Source organism: Phoxinus phoxinus, assembly GCF_949152265.1.
Source record: "Phoxinus phoxinus genome assembly, chromosome: 6".
Taxonomy (NCBI): domain Eukaryota; kingdom Metazoa; phylum Chordata; class Actinopteri; order Cypriniformes; family Leuciscidae; genus Phoxinus; species Phoxinus phoxinus.
Genome location: NC_136881.1, coordinates 37,376,979 through 37,397,709, shown reverse-complemented (window position 1 = coordinate 37,397,709; position 20,731 = coordinate 37,376,979). Strand labels below are relative to the sequence as shown.

At 38.1% G+C, this 20,731-nt stretch overlaps 1 protein-coding gene across 5 annotated transcripts in view; it reads right to left on the bottom strand.

Annotated features, from left to right (window-relative positions):
- Positions 1 to 19,706, bottom strand: part of abca1a (ATP-binding cassette, sub-family A (ABC1), member 1A) — a 46,567-nt gene extending 26,861 nt beyond the window's left edge. For 4 of the 5 annotated variants that reach the window (XM_079615805.1, XM_079615803.1, XM_079615806.1 and 1 more), the window contains exons 1-10: positions 19,495 to 19,703; positions 16,350 to 16,454; positions 15,651 to 15,744; positions 14,194 to 14,335; positions 13,955 to 14,073; positions 9,240 to 9,361; positions 7,084 to 7,275; positions 5,353 to 5,442; positions 527 to 770; positions 288 to 427 (exon numbers count right to left, since the gene is read on the bottom strand). In XM_079615805.1, the coding sequence (XP_079471931.1) occupies positions 288 to 427; positions 527 to 770; positions 5,353 to 5,442; positions 7,084 to 7,275; positions 9,240 to 9,361; positions 13,955 to 14,073; positions 14,194 to 14,335; positions 15,651 to 15,744; positions 16,350 to 16,415 (1,209 nt within the window). In that variant the 5' untranslated portion in view covers positions 16,416 to 16,454; positions 19,495 to 19,703. Of the gene's footprint in view, positions 1 to 287; positions 428 to 526; positions 771 to 5,352; positions 5,443 to 7,083; positions 7,276 to 9,239; positions 9,362 to 13,954; positions 14,074 to 14,193; positions 14,336 to 15,650; positions 15,745 to 16,349; positions 16,455 to 19,494 lie in introns of all 5 variants that reach the window. The other variant, XM_079615804.1, reaches the window with a different exon arrangement.
- Positions 19,707 to 20,731: the final 1,025 nt, after the last annotated feature.

The following is a 20,731-nucleotide window of genomic DNA, read 5'->3' as shown; positions in this document are numbered from 1 at the left end:
ATGAAAAATTAATGAAAATTTTCGAGTTTCACCCGTATATATATATATATATTTAAAAACTTTTAGATGCGATTAATCGATTTGACAGCACTAGTATATAAATAATAATAATTATAAAATGACACTAGTTCTTTTGACTTGTGTCATCACGACATGATCTGATGATTAGAATAAAATATTGAAAATAGAAATAATACAGAGTGAGTATGTGTGTTCAAATCCATGACTCACAGAAACCTGGTCAACACACAGTAATTAGCTCATGTAACACTCCTCAATCTCCTGACCTCTTGTATGATCCTCTGGGTGGCAGGAGTGTCGGGGGTGTACAAGATCTTTCCCATGAGCAGCGGCTTCAGAGCTCTCCAAATCATGCGCGATATGGGACTCGACTCCAGGCCCTTCATCACGTTGTTGCAGTAGGGCGCTAATGGAGAGATGGCAAGTTTTGAAATAATTTAGCAGGGGACCAGACATATTTTGCATTCACAAGTGAAGGAAAAGAGAGAAATATGACTTGGCTCACTTGAGGAGTTGTCGTAAGCGGAAACCGGCTCGCTGTCGTTGTCATTGCCGTAGCTGCCGAACAGGGCCTTGTAGTTGTTATCCTCGTACCAGTTGAGGGACTTGATCTTCAGGCCTCCCCCCTCCGGGTGCCCGCAGACGATTCGGGACACGGCCTGGTACATGTGGTTTGGGGACTGCGTGCTGTTGCCCGTCAGGTACATGATCTCGTTGCGCATGTCCCGCCAACTCTTCATACTGATAAGCTGGGAAACAAAGAGACAAGTTTGATCACTTAAAGGTGCAGTGTGTACATTTTAGCAGCATCTAGTGGTGAGGTTGCGAATTGCAACCAACAGAAGTTACGGTGGCTGAGAGGAAAAAATGTCGTTGTCTGAGACAGCAGAGAGTAGCCAGTTAAGCAACAAGGTTTATTTACAAAGATAAATAAAATAAAATAAATTACTTAAAGGGGCTATGTGTAGTTTTCAGCGGTATGTAGCGGTGACGTTTACAAGCGAGTGCTTTTATTATTATGTGGAATTGTGTTGGAGTCTGTGTTGTGCTGGTCGTTTCTTAGTATTAGCAGACTCCATGTCATAAAGTTGCAGTGTCGTCGCTGTTAAGTGCAAAGTCAGTAGACGAGGCGAGAGGCTCGGGAGCGCGCATGCAGGTCTCAGTCACGTCACTGGATTTCACGGCAAATCCGACCCGGAGCATCACATAGAAATAGGAATACTTGCTTTCAGAGGTAATTGCAAAACCCGCCAAGTGGATCATTTTATTGTGAGATTACAACCCCTTCACACACAGGCAATAAAAAATGGATTAATTTTAGTAGAAAAACTACACATAGCACCTTTAATTATTCAGTAAAACGATATGTTATTGCGAATATTATTGTTACTTGTTCACCATTGTGTCAGTGTTTTGTTCGCTGACTTTAGCTAGCTTCTTTGCACGAAGAACAACATAGTGACGAAACGCGCTCTGTAGAGCAGTTTGTCCTTTATGGCTACCGTAGAAACATGTCGAAACATTTCAATGTAAGGGGACCCGTGTGTGTGTATATAGAAATGGCTCATTCTAAGGTAATAAAAACATAACGGTTCATTATGTAAGGTCTTTATACAACACTGAAAACATAGTTATGTATATTATATTGCATTTCTGTCAAAATATCCTCCTAAATATTCAACAATATATGCACCTTTAAGAGAGTAAAGTCCTTAATTTTCAGGATGAAATCTATATTTGTATACACCAGGGTTCAAAAGTTTTGGGTCTGAAAATCTCTTATTCTCACCAAGGCAGCAGTTATTTGATCAAAAATTCATAGTCATATTGTGAAATATTATTGCAATGTCAAACAATAGACAGACTTTGATGTTCGCTTGAGAACTTAGAAAGTAATTTTAACAGCTTTGAAGGTTTTTAGTTTGAAGTTTGAAGAGTTCAAAGGCAATACAGTCTATCAGAAAAATAGACTGATGTGATTAATCACACCGAAACCGCATATTTGATTATCAAGTAAGTAAAGAGCTTGTCGAACGTCACAAAATGTTTGCTTATGCTAATGTATAGCTTGAAACGGTTTGTCTGATGACGGGAAAACAGATGCAAACATCTAGGCACACCGGATGACATAATAACTGTTTATTCAGTTCCTTTAAAGTACGTCATTCACTGTTACAGCGGCTTCAGGAAAGGGTGAGACTAATATTAATGGCAAACACTTGCTGTCCCGTTACATGATCTTGTTCGTCCAGTCCTAACGAGTACAACCTCAATGTCTTGTTTTTGAGTCTTGAAGTGTGTAGTCCACGTGCCGGCCTGCATTATACCTCAATGTGTCACCGGGTGTAATTGTTATGAAGTGTTGTCACCGTCACTGAAGGGTGTTACTGATGCTCACTAAACCCAAACATAATAACACACGCTTATTTCTTCTGGATGTCTGAATTGCGCAATCGTTATTCTTTTATTTTTATTCTGTCATTACTTCCTCACCCATATGTCATGATATACGCTTTCTTTTTAATGTGAAACGCGAAAAGAGAAATTTGCATGATACTTCCAGTCTTGTAAAGCCATACAAAAGCTTTGTGTGAGGAACAAACTAAATGTAAGTTGTTATTAGTTTATAATGTTCTTATTTACATTAACTTTCAGTGAATAATGACTTAATTTCAGTCTGTTCCACTGGAATATTGTACATGAACCATTTTAATGAACCACTTTAATGAAACTTATGGTATTTTTGAGTCACTATACAGAGACTATGGCAGATTGTAAAAAAGTTATAAAAAATTCTCATTTTGTTTTCCATAAACATAGCGGCCTATACAGGTTTTTAGCGTACTGAACAAAAGCGTAAAAATAGAGGATAATTGTAAGTGTTTTAAGGGTCATCAAGTGCTTGCCTTGGAGAGGAATGCAAGGGAGTTTATTGAAAACCGAATCTTGTGCCACTTGCCCGACAACAAGCTGAACAGAGACGCTGCTGTAACACGCTCACGCATGCCTGCCTGCTGAGGACGAGGTTACTATCGGTCATCCTTCTGATGAAACCGAAACACAACTCAAGATGACAAAAGACCATAATAACCTGCTTTCTGACATTCCCATCACATTAATGGATGCATGTGGGGAAAATGGGTGATGAGAATGATGGTATGATGCTGATGAGAGTGTTTTCATTCTGAAATAAATGGATGGTTTCACGCAGTGTTAAATAAGCGCGTGTTTGAGTGTTTGCGTAGAAGGGTTATAGTCAGTCAGGTTTGTAAATGATGAGTCAATATGATTCACAGGGCTGTAAACACCTTTGTCATGTGCAATTCCCAAAATCACCATCATCAACCCATCTGAGAAGTGAACACACAGAGCTTTACTGACGGCTTAATTAGCTTATCTTCAGTTTTCCATTTATAACAACAGGGAATGAACTCAGCCAATAGGAATCATGAACCTAAGTCCTTTTAAACATCGACATCTGGTAAAAGGTTTATTGTCGTTAAAATTAAAACTTAAAGTCGGAATACAACAGAAGTTGCAATAGTCTTTTCTTCCCTATTGTGTCGTATATCCGAGTGAAACGGCTTCTCAAACAAGAACAAATGTAGGGCAGGAATTGATTGGATGGTTGTGGTTTGCTATTGGTCGATCTCATGTGAGTGACAGGTGGCTCCGCCCTCACGCCAGTAAAAAACAGTTCTCATTGTCCTTTAGTTTAACCTGAAATACTAAAGAAGTAAAACTAAAACTGAAATCAAATTAATAAAAACTATAGAAAGAAAATGACAAAAATTAGGGATACACAGATATGAAAATGTTGACCGATACCGATAACGATAATTCTTTATTGGCCAACAAGAGATAATAATGAGAGCCTGATTACAAAAACAAAAGTCTAACCATTAAAATCCATGTCCCAAGCACACAATTATAATGTTCTCATTATAATTTTATGTAGCCTATATGACAGATTTGTGTTGCACATGTTGCACTGAACTGTATTTTACTTTTTTGAAGTAATTAAAATCATATTTCAAGCAATTCAAAACCATCATGGCGAACAGTGCGCATCTGAAGTGTCTCAGCTGAAGGACATGATCCATTATTTATCAACTTTAATAAAACCCGCACATTTTCTTATCATGCCAATAACGACAACATTAAAAATGAACATATATCGCGCGATACTGATATGGTGGCCGATATATCGTGCATCCCTACAGAAAATACAAAACAACATTTTTTACTGAAAGAATGAGCTCACAGTCTCTTTTCCCACACCATCCAGAGGTCTCATTAGGGAAGGATTCATCTATTCCCTCTCTCCCGTACGCGAGTGTTAGCCATAAAAGAGACCCATTGTAATCTGTCACCTGTAAGCTATCACGAGGTGTCTGAGGAAGCCCTGGAGGCCAGACAGACATGCAAACAAGGCAGGGTAACTGTAGAAATACAGCACGACCTGAAGTAACCTCTGGCTGCTGGCTTAAGTGAGGGTTACTGGAGATCAGCGCTTGTGTGAGAACAAAGAGGAAGTAATGACGGCCAGCGTTGGAGTCAACTCAATTTCAGTTTAAAACGATAAAACTATGACTAACTGGAAAGAGATTGCTTGTAAGACACATTCCCTGTGAACAAACGCCCTGTGTGATGATCTGGAAACAGCAGAGAATGAAAAAACACGTCTCTGTTTTGTTCTAAAGGCAAGTTAGTCAACATTTGTCGAGCTCTGCACTTTTGCCCAGTGCTGGCAGGAACCGGGAGTCTTGTGATGGGCCAAACTACTGCCGCTAACGCACTTAACACTCAGGTTTGGTTTCTAAACTCTCGTCACCAAATGCATGAGAGCAGAAACACAGAGTTGGCCGCGCACGGCTGAAATGTCAAGCGAAAGCTCCTTGGTTTCCGAGGCACAGAGAGGCTTGGGATGCTAACCGAACTAGCTATTTATTAACAGAACTTTTTGTCCTTTTAAGCTAAAGTCTTGTTATAAAATGATTTAGGGCAAAGCAAAAAGCTTAATGATTATCATTTGTCTCGATGTAAAGCACAAAATGTTTGCATGTTGCATTTCCATGACTAGCAGGTTGGAATATTAGACTGGTAATATAACCATAATTGCCGTTTTAACATTATTTGATTCCTATTACGTTACAGCAAAATACTTTTAATCGTATATGTTTTTAATTTGTGCTTTGCGACTAATCCAGATCCACTGGTCTAATACGGGATAAGATCATTTGGGAAGCTGGGGTGGGAATTAAAGACTTCACTCTGGTGTCTAGTTCGGTCTCCAAATGTGGGGTGAGGAATATTTCAGGGGGAACGTACCTCCACCGCTAATGCTCCCAGACTCTCCAGCAGGCTGTCTGTTGCTATGGACACATCCTGGATAATCTTTGGGTCGGACTTGACATCTTTCTGCATGACCAAAACAAGAGCGAAAAAAGACATTATTAGCTCATCGAGGGAATCATATTGGACACATTTTACTATAACAATGATCCCGTGAAATTTATGGTAAAAAAACAACAACATTTTAATTTTTAACGATTTAGAGGGTGAACAGTGTTAATACTAAACACCATCATGGTAACTACAATAATGCAATAAACATTCATTTAACAACATAAGATCCAGCATACACGATACCCAGCATACCCTAATGTACACGACTGATAAGAAGAAAAAAAACTAGAAGAAACTTATTTTAAGGTGTCCTTGTTACAGCGCAATTATACATTTAAGTACTGAGTAATATTAATTAGCATGTAATGTACTTAGGGTTTGGTTTAGGGTTAAATGCATTAATTAAGTAATTATGCATAATCAACTGTTATTAGTACATGCTACATGTGTAACAAAGACACTGTAAAATAAGGTGTTACCAAACATATTTATTTCAATGAAAAACAACAAATTTGAGCCACAACAATTTACTTTTTTAACCGTAAATTGTAGGCTAACTTGTTTTTTACTACTGTTTTAGTAGTATTTTACTGTAAAATTACATTAACTTACACTGTATAGAGTAAGAGAATTTACTGTAAACCAATTTATTTTACCGTAGCATAACCATGTTACCGGTTTCACATTTTTTTACCGTTAAAATTACGATAATTTTTACAGCGTTAAAATTACGATAATTTTTTACAGTAAATTAAATTAAATTACGATAATTAAAAAAAATATTCTGGCTGCCAGAAATTCACAGTAAAAAATACTGTGACAATAACGGAATTACTGTTTATTTATTTTAATTTTTTAAGTGATATAATGTTAATATACCAACCTTAAAATGCACTTAAAACCATCGAAATAATATCGGTGGTGATGGTGAATTAGAAAGCATGTTTTTCGCTGTGGTTTTTACTGTAGCAGTGTATTTTTTTTCAGTGTATGTTTACGGAAACAGTCAAATACATGTGAAGACATTTGCATTAAGCATCTTTCATGTTTTAAGCTGTTACTAGAGCTATACTGTCGTGATTTAGAGGGAACATGTCAAAGATCTCATTGTCCCCTTGCTTGCGTAACTAAATTGCTGTGCAAAGATAGTAGTGACCTGGCATCTTGAAATCCCATTACTCAAAAACAAAGAAAACATTCAGTCTAAAGCGAACATACACAAAGACATCAATATGTGAATATTCTTGGCTGATAGTCACTGTGGCTCCCTTTTCATGCACAAATATGCTGAAATAATGATTCTGATTTACAAAAACTAATTATGTAAAAGTGGCCATTATGTGACCACAATGTTATTCTGTTGAGCTTGAAGACCTAACAAAGTTCACTGGGTCCATATTACAAAAATATATACTTGCCCTAGTTTGTTTGTAATTGGTTTATTGAACTGGCAAATATGCTTTTATTGTAGTCCAGTAAGCAAGTTTTATGTGAAACATATGCGACATAAAAAAAACTCATTATCAACTCAGCAATCATTAACATTTGAACATTCATCTATTCTCGTATTCTAGCTCTTGTAACGTCAATGAATTAACTAAATAAGACTTTGTCCTTTGAATATGTTATTATTTAACAAATGTATTTCCCTACCCGTATTGGCTTCAGGAAGTCCAAGTTGGACAGGAAGTTGTTCTCTGCGTCGTTCAGCCATTCAGCAGATGATTGACAGATGATGTTTTGCGTCAGCTGAGACACGTCCTTGTCGGCAATGGTCACGAATTCCTCCAGAGATGTGGAATTGCACAGGTCTCTAAGATGAACTCCGAACCCTTTAATAAGCACCTGTAGGATCACAAGTAGCAGTTGAAACTGAATAAACAGACTCCGTCAGTAAAACACTGATACTAAATTACAATCCTTCACCTTGAACAGTTGTTTGAGGATAATATTTTCTACAAGAGCTTTACAAAAATGTCAAATGAAGCTATATTATGAATGTAAATGCTTGTATTTGCGACGTCTTGAAGTGGATGTGCGCAACCAAGAAGATACCAAATGAATAGCATGAATGAAAGTGTATTTTTAAGTAGAATTGAAGATGCTTCATGTCTCCATTTTGGTGTTACAGAATGAACTGATGAAGCTCACACTAGTAACCAGGCAAACCCGTCTCGCTCAACCAATGGCGTGAGTTTGAGGCGGGACTACCTGTTTCTTTGACCAATGGCAGATTGGAAAACTGTGTTTGGGAAATCTGTTTAAAAAAAGAGATTGTTTGCCATCCTGTCTAGTTCATCTCTATGGTCCTGAAGAGATCTGGTATTCAAACAGTGCGAATGATTGTAAGAAACAGCATTCTTTGATCACACAAGCTCTTTATTTTGTGAAAGAGGCAACGGACAACCTTGTGATTTACTGTTCTGTAAGATCGTGACTCCCTGTCAGCTCTCTCACTCTCTCAGAGCCTCTTTACACACAATAATTCGATAAGGATGTGTTTAGAAGATGACTAAAGGCTAATTTGGGAAGCTCTTAAGTTATGACCTCATCTCAGTTTCTTATATGCATGTACGGATGTGTTTGAAATAAGTTTCTTCTTCTCACCAAGGCTGCATTTATTTGATAAAAAATACAGTAAAAACATTAATATTGTGAAATAACCGTTTTATTTGAATATATTTATATATATTATATAATTTTTTCCTGTGATCAGCATCATTACTCCAGTCTTCAGTGTCACATGATCCTTCAGAAATCATTCTGATATGATGGTTCGATGCTCAAGAAACATTTCTGATTATTATAAATGAATATTTTTGTGGAAACAGTAATCTATTTTATTTATTAATTCTGAAAGCTCAAAAGAACAGCATTTATTTGAAATAGAAACAGTTTTTAACATTATAAATGTCTTTATTGTCACTTTTAATCAATTTAATACATCATTGCAGAGTATTATTTTCTTTCAAAACCTGGTCCCGTAAACTGTTTAGACGCTTACAAATGCATGAATATTATTTATGTGAAATCATGTGTTGCATATAGTACAATATATATATATATATATAGTCGTATTTATTACTAGTATTTAAAGAAAGATAATGTTAGTGGAATGTTTTGACTGCAATGAATTTTATACAGTTTAAATGCAGCTCCGAATGTCTTTTAAGGGCCATTGTTTTAAAGAATCCCCATAAAGAATGAATCTACTTTTTGATGTATGATAGGTGTAGAATGAAGCGCTGGGAATATTTTAAGAAAGCGGAAGTACAGTGTTGTCAAAGTGTCCTCTATCTTGCAGCACATCTGTCAGAGGTGCTGAGAATAGCTGGTCCTGTCTCAGTTTTCCAGGAATTGCTCTATGGGCGTATAGCTCTGAAGGACATGTGACTCCACCCAATCAACCCCCCCCCCCCCCCCCCCCCACACCAAACGCACGTGCACGGCTCTCTCAGAACAGCTGAGCGAAGGAGATCCATCATGTGTAACATTGGTCCGATCGAGTCCTATTCCAACACACTATGTCATCCGCATGGGAGAGCGTATCATATCTGAACAGATCGCATCATATCTGTACGAGCCAGCGTACGCGTTACGTAATGGTCTCAGGACACATGCCATATAATGACTGCGCAAGACGGAGTGTAAAATATATTAAGCGTTGTTTATATGCGTGAAGGTAGCTAAAGACAAACAGGACAAACAAACAGAAGTCATTGATGTCTGTTGATTTGAGACTCTTTTTTTTATGATTGGGTTGTTGGGGAATTTTTAAACCGCTCGTGAAAGTTGTTCAGTTCATTTACCTTCTCCAAGTTGACGTTAGCCTCCACTATCTGTCTCACAGCATGCTTGGGCAGGGTAGCATTTTTCTCGAGAAACTCAGACAGCGATTCATTATCATGGAGGAAGTCCTTCAGTTTGAAACCTAGAAGAAAATGAAAAACCCTTTGAGACTAAAAATATAAAAATTATATACCATACACATCAAATACTGAATTCAGCAAAATACTAGTCAGCATGATATATAATATATAATATACTAAGCTTATATATAATTTATATACTTGAGTTTGATAACGTCATATTTCAATCATGCTGACTAACACTGGTTAATTGCTGTTGTTAATTAACCAGTGAGTCACAATTGCACTGTGAATATTATCATTTCTAACAAAGGTTGTCATTCAGAACATTGTGATAAGTATGACTCTGCTGCACTTCCTAACTCAGTGATAAAGCGAGTGAGGTAATGCCATTGCGTTACAGTCACGAGAGAATCGGCCATTTAGCTCTCAACTCCGAGTTCATCGTGCAAGATGTCCACAGTAGAGGACGGAGGGGAAACAAAAGGCAGAAAGTGACTAGAGCAGTGTTCTCCACAAAGCTCATTGTGCTGGGTGTCACAACATTCCCCAATGTTCATCATCAGTATGAACTGGTTTGAGTCAGTCTCTCTCCTCTGGGGTCACTACAGGTCATTCACTCCTCAGCCAGATCTCTGAAATCAACACTTTTCACATTTTCTTATTGTTGCTTTACTATTCTGGAAGGTTTCTGGGAAATGAGCTGAATGAGCTATCCGTTTCATATCAGCATCAAACTTTGTTTCTCCTTTACAAGGACAAGTAAAAGCAGCCAAGTGATAATTACTGACAGAGTAAGAGTATAGAGATATAAAACATATATAGCTCAGATTATTTGAGATCTGGCAAAAGCTGAGAAGCCGTTTTGAAACTCATTTGCTGAATAAAAATTGATGTGGGATTTACTTTGAAAGAATTTTCACTCAGAAATTGCTAGTCAAATTCAGAAATAATTTAAATTACAAAGAAACGACCACTGAATTAAACATGACATATTTTAAGAAGAAGCTTTTTTCTTGCAACACATACAACACTCATTTTGTTTGGGTGTGTTCACACTTTTTCCGGACAAAAAAAAAAAAAACATTAGCATTTAAACAGAATCTAAAGATACCAAAATTTAAGACATAGGGATACATTCACAACCTGATTGGTAGGCTTTTATGATGTGTATTCCTGCATATGATGGTATTTTGACCAGCTGAGAACTCATGAGGAGCTTATAAAATGTGTAAAGGAGTCAAAACAGCGTCAGGAATCCCTCCGTCTTAAAAACACACACACACACACACACACACACACACACACACACACACACACACACACACACACACACACACACACACACACACACACACACACACACACACACACACACACACACACACACACACACACACACACACACACTGTGGTTGTGATGTCTGTACTGAATTGTGATGAGCAACATCACTACTATGACGAGAAAAAACAGGAAAGCTTGAGGATCTGTCCTCTTTAGGGTTGCATCTGGTGACATCATATCCTGTTTTTGAATAGTTTACATGTCTTTGGTTCGTGTTGCGTTCATATTTCATTTGAACCGCATCAGAGTTGGTTTGGAGTAGAGTTCACACTTATTCAAATGAACCGCACTAACAGAGCAATCACACCAGGGTTCGCTTTAATCTAACCAAACATGCCAAGTGTGAACTATCCTTTTCAAAATATTTAATTACTTACTTACTTACAAATACTTACAATATTTTTCCTCAAAGGAAAAGTCTGAGAATTAGGGGATCTTATCAAAAGTTTAATGAATTACTCATCTAGAAGAAACTGCCATATCAAAGAGATCTAATTTGCCATTTTTATTTGCTATTGCATCACCTCCAACAGTTTAACCCTCCTTTACAAAACCTCAGAGCAGTTTTAACCAGATGGGATGAGTTACCATACCTCACTCTTCCCTAGCGAAATGTCCTAAAACCTCAAAAAGAGCACACTTATGAAACATGAGTGTCTCTGTGGCATAAAATGATCATCTTTAACCATTGACTCTTGAGGCTTGCTAATCCACGGTGGGCAAAGCAAGCTTCCTATTCCTCAAGCCCCAGATACAAACAGCAGCCCCTCCGGGAACATTAATTAAATTCTGTCAACTGTGAGTATCAACTCCCACAAGCCTCTCTCACCAACCGTTACAGTGAGTTATCAGTCTAAGTATTGCTTCTGCAAGTGTCCATGGAAACACCTCGAAAAATGGGTAAAAAATCCCATAGGATTGGAACAGAACATAATACTTGTACAGGGCAACAAAGCAACCACCTAAAACACCCTTGCAACCGCATAGCAACCACATAGCAAAACACTTTTGCAACCACATAGGACTTAAAGGTGCAGTAAGCGATTTATGAGAATCATTGTCTTGCCTGATCATAACCCCTCTTTTTCCCATGATATTCCTCTGAGGTTTTCTCTTTTGTAATGTCTCTAAGCCATCTCTCTATCTACAGTCTTTCTTCAAATCTCCCTCTTGTTCGTTCTCTCTCCTCCCCCACCACGCCCCCTACTGCTGATTGGCTCACTCTCTCCCCACTACCATGAGTGGACACGCCCCCTACTGCTGATTGGCTAACTCTCTCCCCACTACCATGAGTGGACACGCCCCCTACTGCTGATTGGCTAACTCTCTCCCCACTACCATGAGTGGACACACCCCGTACTGCTGATTGGCTAACTCTCTCCCCACTACCATGAGTGGACACGCCCCCTACTGCTGATTGGCTAACTCTCTCCCCACTACCATGAGTGGACACGCCCCCTACTGCTGATTGGCTAACTCTCTCCCCACTACCATGAGTGGACACACCCCGTACTGCTGATTGGCTAACTCTCTCCCCACTACCATGAGTGGACACGCCCCCTACTGCTGATTGGCTAACTCTCTCCCCACTACCATGAGTGGACACGCCCCCTACTGCTGATTGGCTAACTCTCTCACCCGAACCATGAGTGGACACGCCCCCTACTGCTGATTTGCTCACTCTCTCCCCCCTGCCATGAGTGAGCACGCCCCCTACTGCTGATTGGCTCACTCTCTCCCCCCTGCCAGGAGCGGACACACCCCCTACTGCTGATTGGCTACAAGTGTGTTGTGACGCTCGGTCCGATCCACTTTCAACAGCGTTTCTCAAAAGTCGCTTACTGCACCTTTAATGCTATTATGAACATCACTATCTTTTAAGCAAGAGAAAAAAAACTAGCAGATTGCAACCCCTTTTTTACTCTTCAATAATAAAACATCTAAAATAGAATTCTGGCAGGACCACTATCGTCAAATATGATTGACAATTTGAATTGGCATACAGTTTGGATTGGCGGTATGGTTCCGTTCTGGGCGACAACTGCCTGCGCATCCATGCAGCCTAGCATGGATAAGAGCAGGGAGAGCAGCAATAACCCCCCTTGGGGTAAACAGAACAAACATGAATGCATGCAAATATATTGAATTCAAGATTTTAAAGTACAACATAATTCGAGAATTTATTTTGACTCAAGGGGAATCAGAATGCCAAATCCTGACTGGCGAGAGGAGGAGCTGGGGAGGGAGGAGGGTATTTCGATCCTGAGAAACGAGACAGCTGCTGAGAATAATGAGGAGCTTATATATGTATACGGTGATAAGCGTCGTATTCCTATAGGTAGATGTGGATCAGCTGAGAGTCAGCTGATGCGATCTTGACTAACGTGACCTGCCAGAATTAACGCTACGCTTGATCATGTTTCTTATTTGAAGAGCTATGTAAAGGTTCAACCCTGAATTGTGGAGCCACACCTAAGCCGGATGTCTGACAGGAAACAGACACACGAATCCCTCTGGTGTTTCCGTTTCATTGGGTTCACCGATACCCGTTGGGAATCAGGATGTTGAAACTCACTACTTCAACTTCACGGCACACTGGCCCAGCTAGTTATCAACCAATACTGAGGCAAATATCACAGTAAATAATGCTACAAAGTGGTAGAGTGACTTAGAAACTGTGAAACTTGATACCAAGAGAGGAATTGATACAGATCTTTCGCAACAGACTTACAAAACATTGACTTGACTTGACGAAAGATTCTGAATCTGATTCCATTTATCCATTTATCGATTCGGATAATGATTCAATTCTTTTAGTACAATACAATACAGCAAACTGAACCAACAACAATGCTGTTTTTGGTAACGTACGCTAGTGTTCGAAAGTTTGGGGTCAGTACATTTTTTTTAAAGAAACGAATACTTTGTTCAGCAAGGACACATTAAATTGATCCAAAGTGACAGTAAAGACTTTAAAATGTATCAGGTTTCCACAAAAATATGAAACAGCTCAACTGCTTTAAACATTGATAATAATAAGAAAGGTTTCAAATCATCATATTAGAATGATTTATGAAGGATCATGTGACACTAAAGATTAAAGATGCTGAAAATTCTGCTTTAATCACAAGAATAAATTACATTTTACATTATTAATGTTTTTTTAGTTTTTTTTTTTACTGCATTTCTGATCAAATAAATGCAGCCTTGATGAGCACCGACCCCAAACTTTTTTTTCTTTTTCGTCATTTAAATGACTACAAAACCAAATGTTGTGAAAGAAGCACAAAGGTGTTTAAAGGTGCCAGACCTTCAGTGTTCCTCTGCAGTTTTCTCAAGGCCCGGACGAGTCCTTTGAAACCTTCGAAGCTCTTGTCTTGTTGGCTGTAGAGGAGAATTTTCTTGGCATCGATGAACAGTCGGGAGATGCTGTAAATGATGACAGCGTCACACACATGAGAAAAACTTGTGGTAAAGTGTTGTATTTTTAAACTAGTACATATAAAGTACTGTAAAATCCAATGCAGGCCCATAGCTTGATTCACTTACATTGAGTCATTGAAGTTTCCCACCACTCCAGGCGTCTCTCCAGGGGTAGGGTAGCGAAAGCAAGGGTTGTTGGCATTGCAGATGATGCCCTGCACCCATGGTAAAGTCCCCGCAGAGGGCATGGCCTTATTGGGAAAGTGGCCTGGAATAATAAGACAAAGCAATCAGATTTACAACAAATGAAATGCCCTTTGCAACCAAATTTCTATAATCTGAAGTGTTTTATGGAATAGAATATAGTTTATTTAATTTGGAGTAACGGCTAATCATGCACAATGAGACCACAAATGTGTGATAATAAAGTAAATTATTATTTTGATGACAGCTCTTGGAATAGTTTTAGCATGTTGTTGCTGATACGTTGATGTATTTGGTCTTGGCGAACTAAATCTGCTACGCTGCTGCTGTTGATTATTGCAAGTATGGACTTGACACTGCATAAATAGACAGATATTAATATATCCCACAGCAGATCTAGGCAGGTGGAGCTGGGGAGGTGGAGGGGTTCAGAGGAACAATGATTGCGCACTGTATGACTAGCTAACAGAAAACACTGAACCGGACTATTTAAATGTTGAGCAAGCAATCTCATTGGCTGCAGGATCAGCAGAGGCCAATCAGCTTGTGCCATGCGGTAATGGTGTGATGCTTGCAAAGGGCCGATCAGAGTTTCATGACTGAACTAGATATGTCATGTTAACTTTAAAAGTTTTTTTTGGATATCATCAAGATGGCTTTAAACTGATTCAAAAGTAGTGTTATGTTAGTTCTATAAAGAGTTCATTGGATGAGAAGGTTATGTATTTTACACTATCTATGCGCATGGACAAGATTACACTTTGCACTTCTTAACATAATTCCTGGAAACATCCCTGCAGAAATTCTTTCCCTTTTGTTTGAAAGGTGTGTTTTCGATCTTTCTACCTAACTAAAAAAAGGCTAACATTTAGTTATTTTAGTTTAAAGTACAGGGACTGACACACTGCAAGAAAACTGTGTTTTGAGATCTTGTGATATATCAAATTCCATGCGGTTCTTGGAGCTGTTTTTCTGTCCTTGACCTCCTTTGGGAACAGTGTGATGTCCAAAGAGGAGCAAATATTGACACATGAATGAAGTAAGACACAGTGACACAGGGCATTAAATAAAATATATTTAGGATCATTTTAAATTGACAGTGCAAACCTTCTGCATTTTAAAGTAGTCATTAGCTTATTACAAATAGGCTTTAGAACAATATAATGAAAGTGAAATAAGGTTCAAAGTTGGTTTTTATCTTCTTTGCAATTTAGTTTATTTAAATTAGATTTATAGTTTGCTGTATTGGGCAAGAAAAACACTTTCTAACCCAAGCTCAAATCTCATGCGATGCATTTGCATTCATTCTGTGGTTGTAAAAACAATTTAGAAGCAAAATAAATGTTTGTGTGTTTGTTGGCCCATCTTAGGCCACTTACATTCATGTTGCTCATAGGGAGGATAATAGATTCTGACAGATATCAAGATGAAAAAGATGAAGAGCGGCCATATTATCTCAATCAGAAGCTGAATCTGGAAAACAAAGAACACAATAGTGTGTGATATAATTACTTATTTGTTCAAACTTTACATCCTGGATTGCTTTGGTTTGGTTCCTCCCTAATGAACTTTACACAACTTCTTCTCTGCTGTTCACAGATCCTGACTTAACTATTTAAGCGAAGTCAAGAAAATCCTGTTTATCGTGACGGTTGTTGGGCTTCCTGCTGACAAGGCATCTGAACCTCCTGTCCATACATTCAGTGCCAAGTACATGTATGTGCAGTCGTGTCCGTACCAATATCATGGTCATTTAATCAGTTTTTGAGGTACATTCTGTTAAGTAAGTACATAAACAACTACTTTACAGTTTCTTCAACAGCAACTTGCTACACAATAAAGTGTTTATACACTAATCCACAACTTGTCTTTTTATTTATGTATTTATTTAATCCTTTCAAAATGGGGGTTGGTGGCCTCCAGAACCTCACAGATGTCACCATACAGAAGAATGGGAGCCTATGGACTCCATATGCTACAAAAGGCATTCGTTTAGCTGCATAAGAAATGCATTTCGATTATTGCATTCAGTAACTGATTGATTAGTTAAAATCTCAATGCATTTGGTATGAACTTACAGTCTGTCTCCGTCGGAAAGTGAAGTTCTTCCACAACAGTAAGCCCAACTGAGTGGAGAATGCCATCTTGCCACGGCTCCACACTGTCCGCGCCGCCTCTGGCAACTGTCAAGAAAAGAGGTGTAAAGATAATGATGCCCAGCTAAATTCGTTCAACTGCGGTCATCTATCTGTGTAACGCTCAAATACAGGTCAAGTGTCTCATGCCAGCTTTATCTATGGTGGACTTTATAATGTGGGTGCTGTGACATAATCACCACTGACTAAGAGTTGCATTCAAAAGTAAACATAGTCATTAGGACGAGTAAACATTCAACAGATTGTGAGAATTTCCAACTAACATTTCCAACCGATTTGTGATTTGATTTGGAGAATTGAGGCAGAAAACATAACTGTGACAACAAAAGGCATTTGGATAGTTTTACTGACAAACTGCATTCATTTATAATCAGCGATTAAAGTCACCATGAAATCAAAATGGACATTTTTTTTTTTTTTTACTTTATTTTATGGAATATCACTGTGTTTATTATAAATGATCTATTTGTGCACACTATTGTTTTTAATTCACGTGACTCATAATCTTTAAACAAAATAACTTCCCCTCCGTCTTCTCTGATGATGTGTATACTGCCGTGAGGACGGAGACACATGTCACTCACATGAGATCCACCAATAGCAAACCACAACCATCCAATCAATTCCCAATGGACAAAATCGAGGGTGACCTTGCTCTGTTGCCGGACAGTAGATGTAATTTTGCGGGACAATGCAGGACACGGTGTAGAGAGATACATTTACTACTATTGTACTATGTAAATATTGATTTACATTAGTTGGAAAGTCCACGTTGGACGATAACGTTTCAAATCGTCAATAAGCTTTGTTAATTGTGACAGACTCTGTGACTGGCATTCAATTTGCTTTGAGTGATACAATGTAATTTATGGGACCTATTTTGTCAACTAAATATAATGAACTAAATAACAGGCTAGAAGTAAAAAAATAAAAATAAAAAATCACATGTTATATTAAAATAAATGTCCTTAATTAGTAACCAGGCCTAGTTTATTTTCATTTATTAGACTATGCAGATTCAGTGCATCTCAAACTTGTATTTTGGTGTTGTTGTTGGATCTGGCAGGTTTAATAAGGATGTTATACGTGTCTAAGAAGATGATTTCTACACTAGTTAATTTTTTCCATCCACACAGTCGTCATCAGCGGGAAAAAGTTCCTTTCTACGAATGCATTGGTTATTTCCCCAGTCTAGCTACAACATCATGGCTGCGCAAATGGATTTTTAAATGCTAATCGCATTGTTTAGCACTATATTATTTTGAAATCCACATTGCTTACGTTTTCCAGGGTGTGGGACAAAGCACCCTAGTTCTGCCCTACATTTTGTCTTGTTTGAGAGGCCATTTCACACAGATAGGGAAGAAATGTCTATCGCAACTTCCGTTTCATGCCTATTTTAAGTTAGCAAGGTAAAATAATAATTCAAACACAATGTTTTGGCATTGACATACAGTAGCTTATCTTCAAGTCATTCATCTTATCTATTCTTTTCACTTTCTTTTGTTATCAGAGAACTTCAAGCAGTGAGAGGAAACAGAACAGTGCCAGTGTGTGGGTTGATACGTTTCATAATGAACTAAATCATAAATCACGATGTACTGCTGGTGTTTTGATTAAATTGTCTAGTAATGCCTTTTCAACATAAATTAAAAGGTTTTCATTTCTGAGAAAATGTATGAGTCAAGGCTAAATTAGAGTGAATGGCATGACGTGTCATTTTTATTAAGTTATTCTAAAATACTTAAATACTACTGCTGATACTACTACTATTTAACATTTCTGATTTAAAAATCATTTTTATATGTATACATTTGATTAATTTTTTTAACTTTTGCCCACCAAATCCAAGACAGTGTGGCACTGGCATAAGCAGCATACAAGAAGCCATTTTGTTGCATTTGGTAAGAAACCCATAAAACATGCATTTATTAAAAAAAGGATGAAAGCAACCATACATTTCTTCTATATTTCTTTTCATTTCTCCTTGTATCATATTTGCCATTGTCTCTGTTGTCATTCATTGGAAGCCTATGTGTTAAATCTTTCATTTTTGTACTGTTTGTACAGATACGGATCTGTCTGAGGTAATGTGATTCTTATGCTTGTGTTTTTCATACATAACATCATAAAGAGCGTCCCTAGTGGACGCGTCCTTTTTCTTATTTTTCTCCTTGTTTACCATTTTCTTCATCAATCGCTTCTCTCGCCTCGTAGCTGCTAAGCCTAACAATTCTTGCACATACACACCCAATATAATTTGTTTTAGGCTCAGTTAAAAGCGAGATGTATCAATCCTGTCCATCACGCCAGATTTAAAATATGTCCAAGTAAGATGATGGAGCAACATACATTTGTTTACAATACAATAATTGCCACGAATTACTTATGTGGAGCAAAATACGAAAACACACCGAACTATAGACCTTAACTGCTGTTTTTACCACCAAATATGTGTATAATCATGATGTTTTAAAGATGCAGAAGAGTTGAAGAGCTCTTTTCATTGTTCCGCAGAGGAGAGGTTACTCTCGGTCATTTCGCGCAGACTCGGTTATACAAACAGATGCTGAAGCGACTGAGCACTTACAGTCTTCTTTGTTCAACTGTCTTTTCAAGGTGTCATTCCTTCAACAGCTTACGAATGAGAATTATAGTCAACCATACAGAACTTTTCAACATTAATAGCTGCCACGAAGCTTTTGATACATCACAACTCAGCAAGTGTTTATGACCAAAGACACGACCGTGCAAGCGTTGAAGAAAAACAACAGCGCGTTTCTGATTTAAGAAGTAGCAGGTTAAAATATGCATATGTTTACGTGTCACGATTAGTAGCCTAGCCTAAACGATAAAACATGACAATTGTAATGTTTACAGCAACTGCCATTGAAAGCTTTCAATGCATCACAACTCACCAAATGTGTACGATAAAAAGCACGTAATATGTGGGGAAGCAGCATCAGACTGAATTAGTAGGCGAAGTTTAAGCAAAATGATTTATCTATGAATTAGTGAAACACGAGATCACTGCTCAAAACAGGAAAAAACTCAATATTTTACTCACCGTTTTGTCTTGCTCCGAAATGATTATTCCTTATTTCATATAGCCCTAAACTGTAAATCCTTTTAAGGCGAGAAGAGAAACAGCTGTTTTAACGCTCTCACGGCGATATTGTACTGGCGGTGTTTTGTTCTCTATGGACGGACTTTTTTCCTCTCCTCCATCCTTTTATAGCGAGAGCGATGCGCGAGGTTACTGTCGGTCAGGAAAGCGCTGCTGTTTGTGTTCGAGCCTCCATATATGGAACGCACGTGCGGACCCAAAACAGCTCTTAAAAGGGCAACGTGGATTTGCGCAAAATACGGTTATTTACTTCTTACGTTACGCGCTGTATAAGTTTATACAACAAATATTATTAATTTAATATTAATGATAGTATCTGTCTGAAATGGGGATTGCACAGTGTTAGTAGGCTACAGGCTTAACCGATTCATAATTGGAGGCCACACTCAATTCTTTTATTAAGACATTTAACCCTGGTTTCACAGTCAAGGCTTAAAATAGTCTAAGACTAAAATGCATGTTGGGGCTGTTTTAACTAAAAGCAACATGCACTGATGTATCTTAAATAGGCCTGTTTTGTCTCAAGGTTTTTTTTAAGGTATGTTTATAAAAGCTATAAATGTCCTAATTAAACTAATCCTGGCTTAATCTAAGCCCTGTCTGTGAGACCAGGCCTATGTCAGTGTCAAAGTTTTTGTCAATTCCCTTTTATTTTCAGCACATGATATACATTTCGTAATCTGACATCCCTTCTGAAAGAAGAAAACTTTAGATGGTTTGCTGGTTTAAGTTGGTCTCACATTCTGGCCAAGTTTGTGTTCAACGTGTTTAATTGATTGCAAACTTGATTCGACTGGTATACGTTTTTCATTTTTTTTCAGCAGGGATAACAAACCAGATCTAAAATATCAAAAGTTCTTTTTCCCTGCACACACATCAATCTCTAATAGGAATGAAAGGATTGCAGAGTAAAAATATCTACTCTCCAGGTCATCGGGACCTCAGAGAAATGAAGGCAGGCTGTAAAACACTTAGACACAACTCAGGGCTGCATGGGCCTTGAGTGAAGATACTGAGCAAGACAGATATATAGAACTAGCGTAGCAATTTAATGGATGAATGTCCTAGAAATCCATCTATCATGCTAAATAAAATGCATAGTCTTGCATAGCATAGCATAGCATAGCATAGGTGGGAGATGTATACAGATCCGCGGTTTAAAGTTTACGCCAGATTC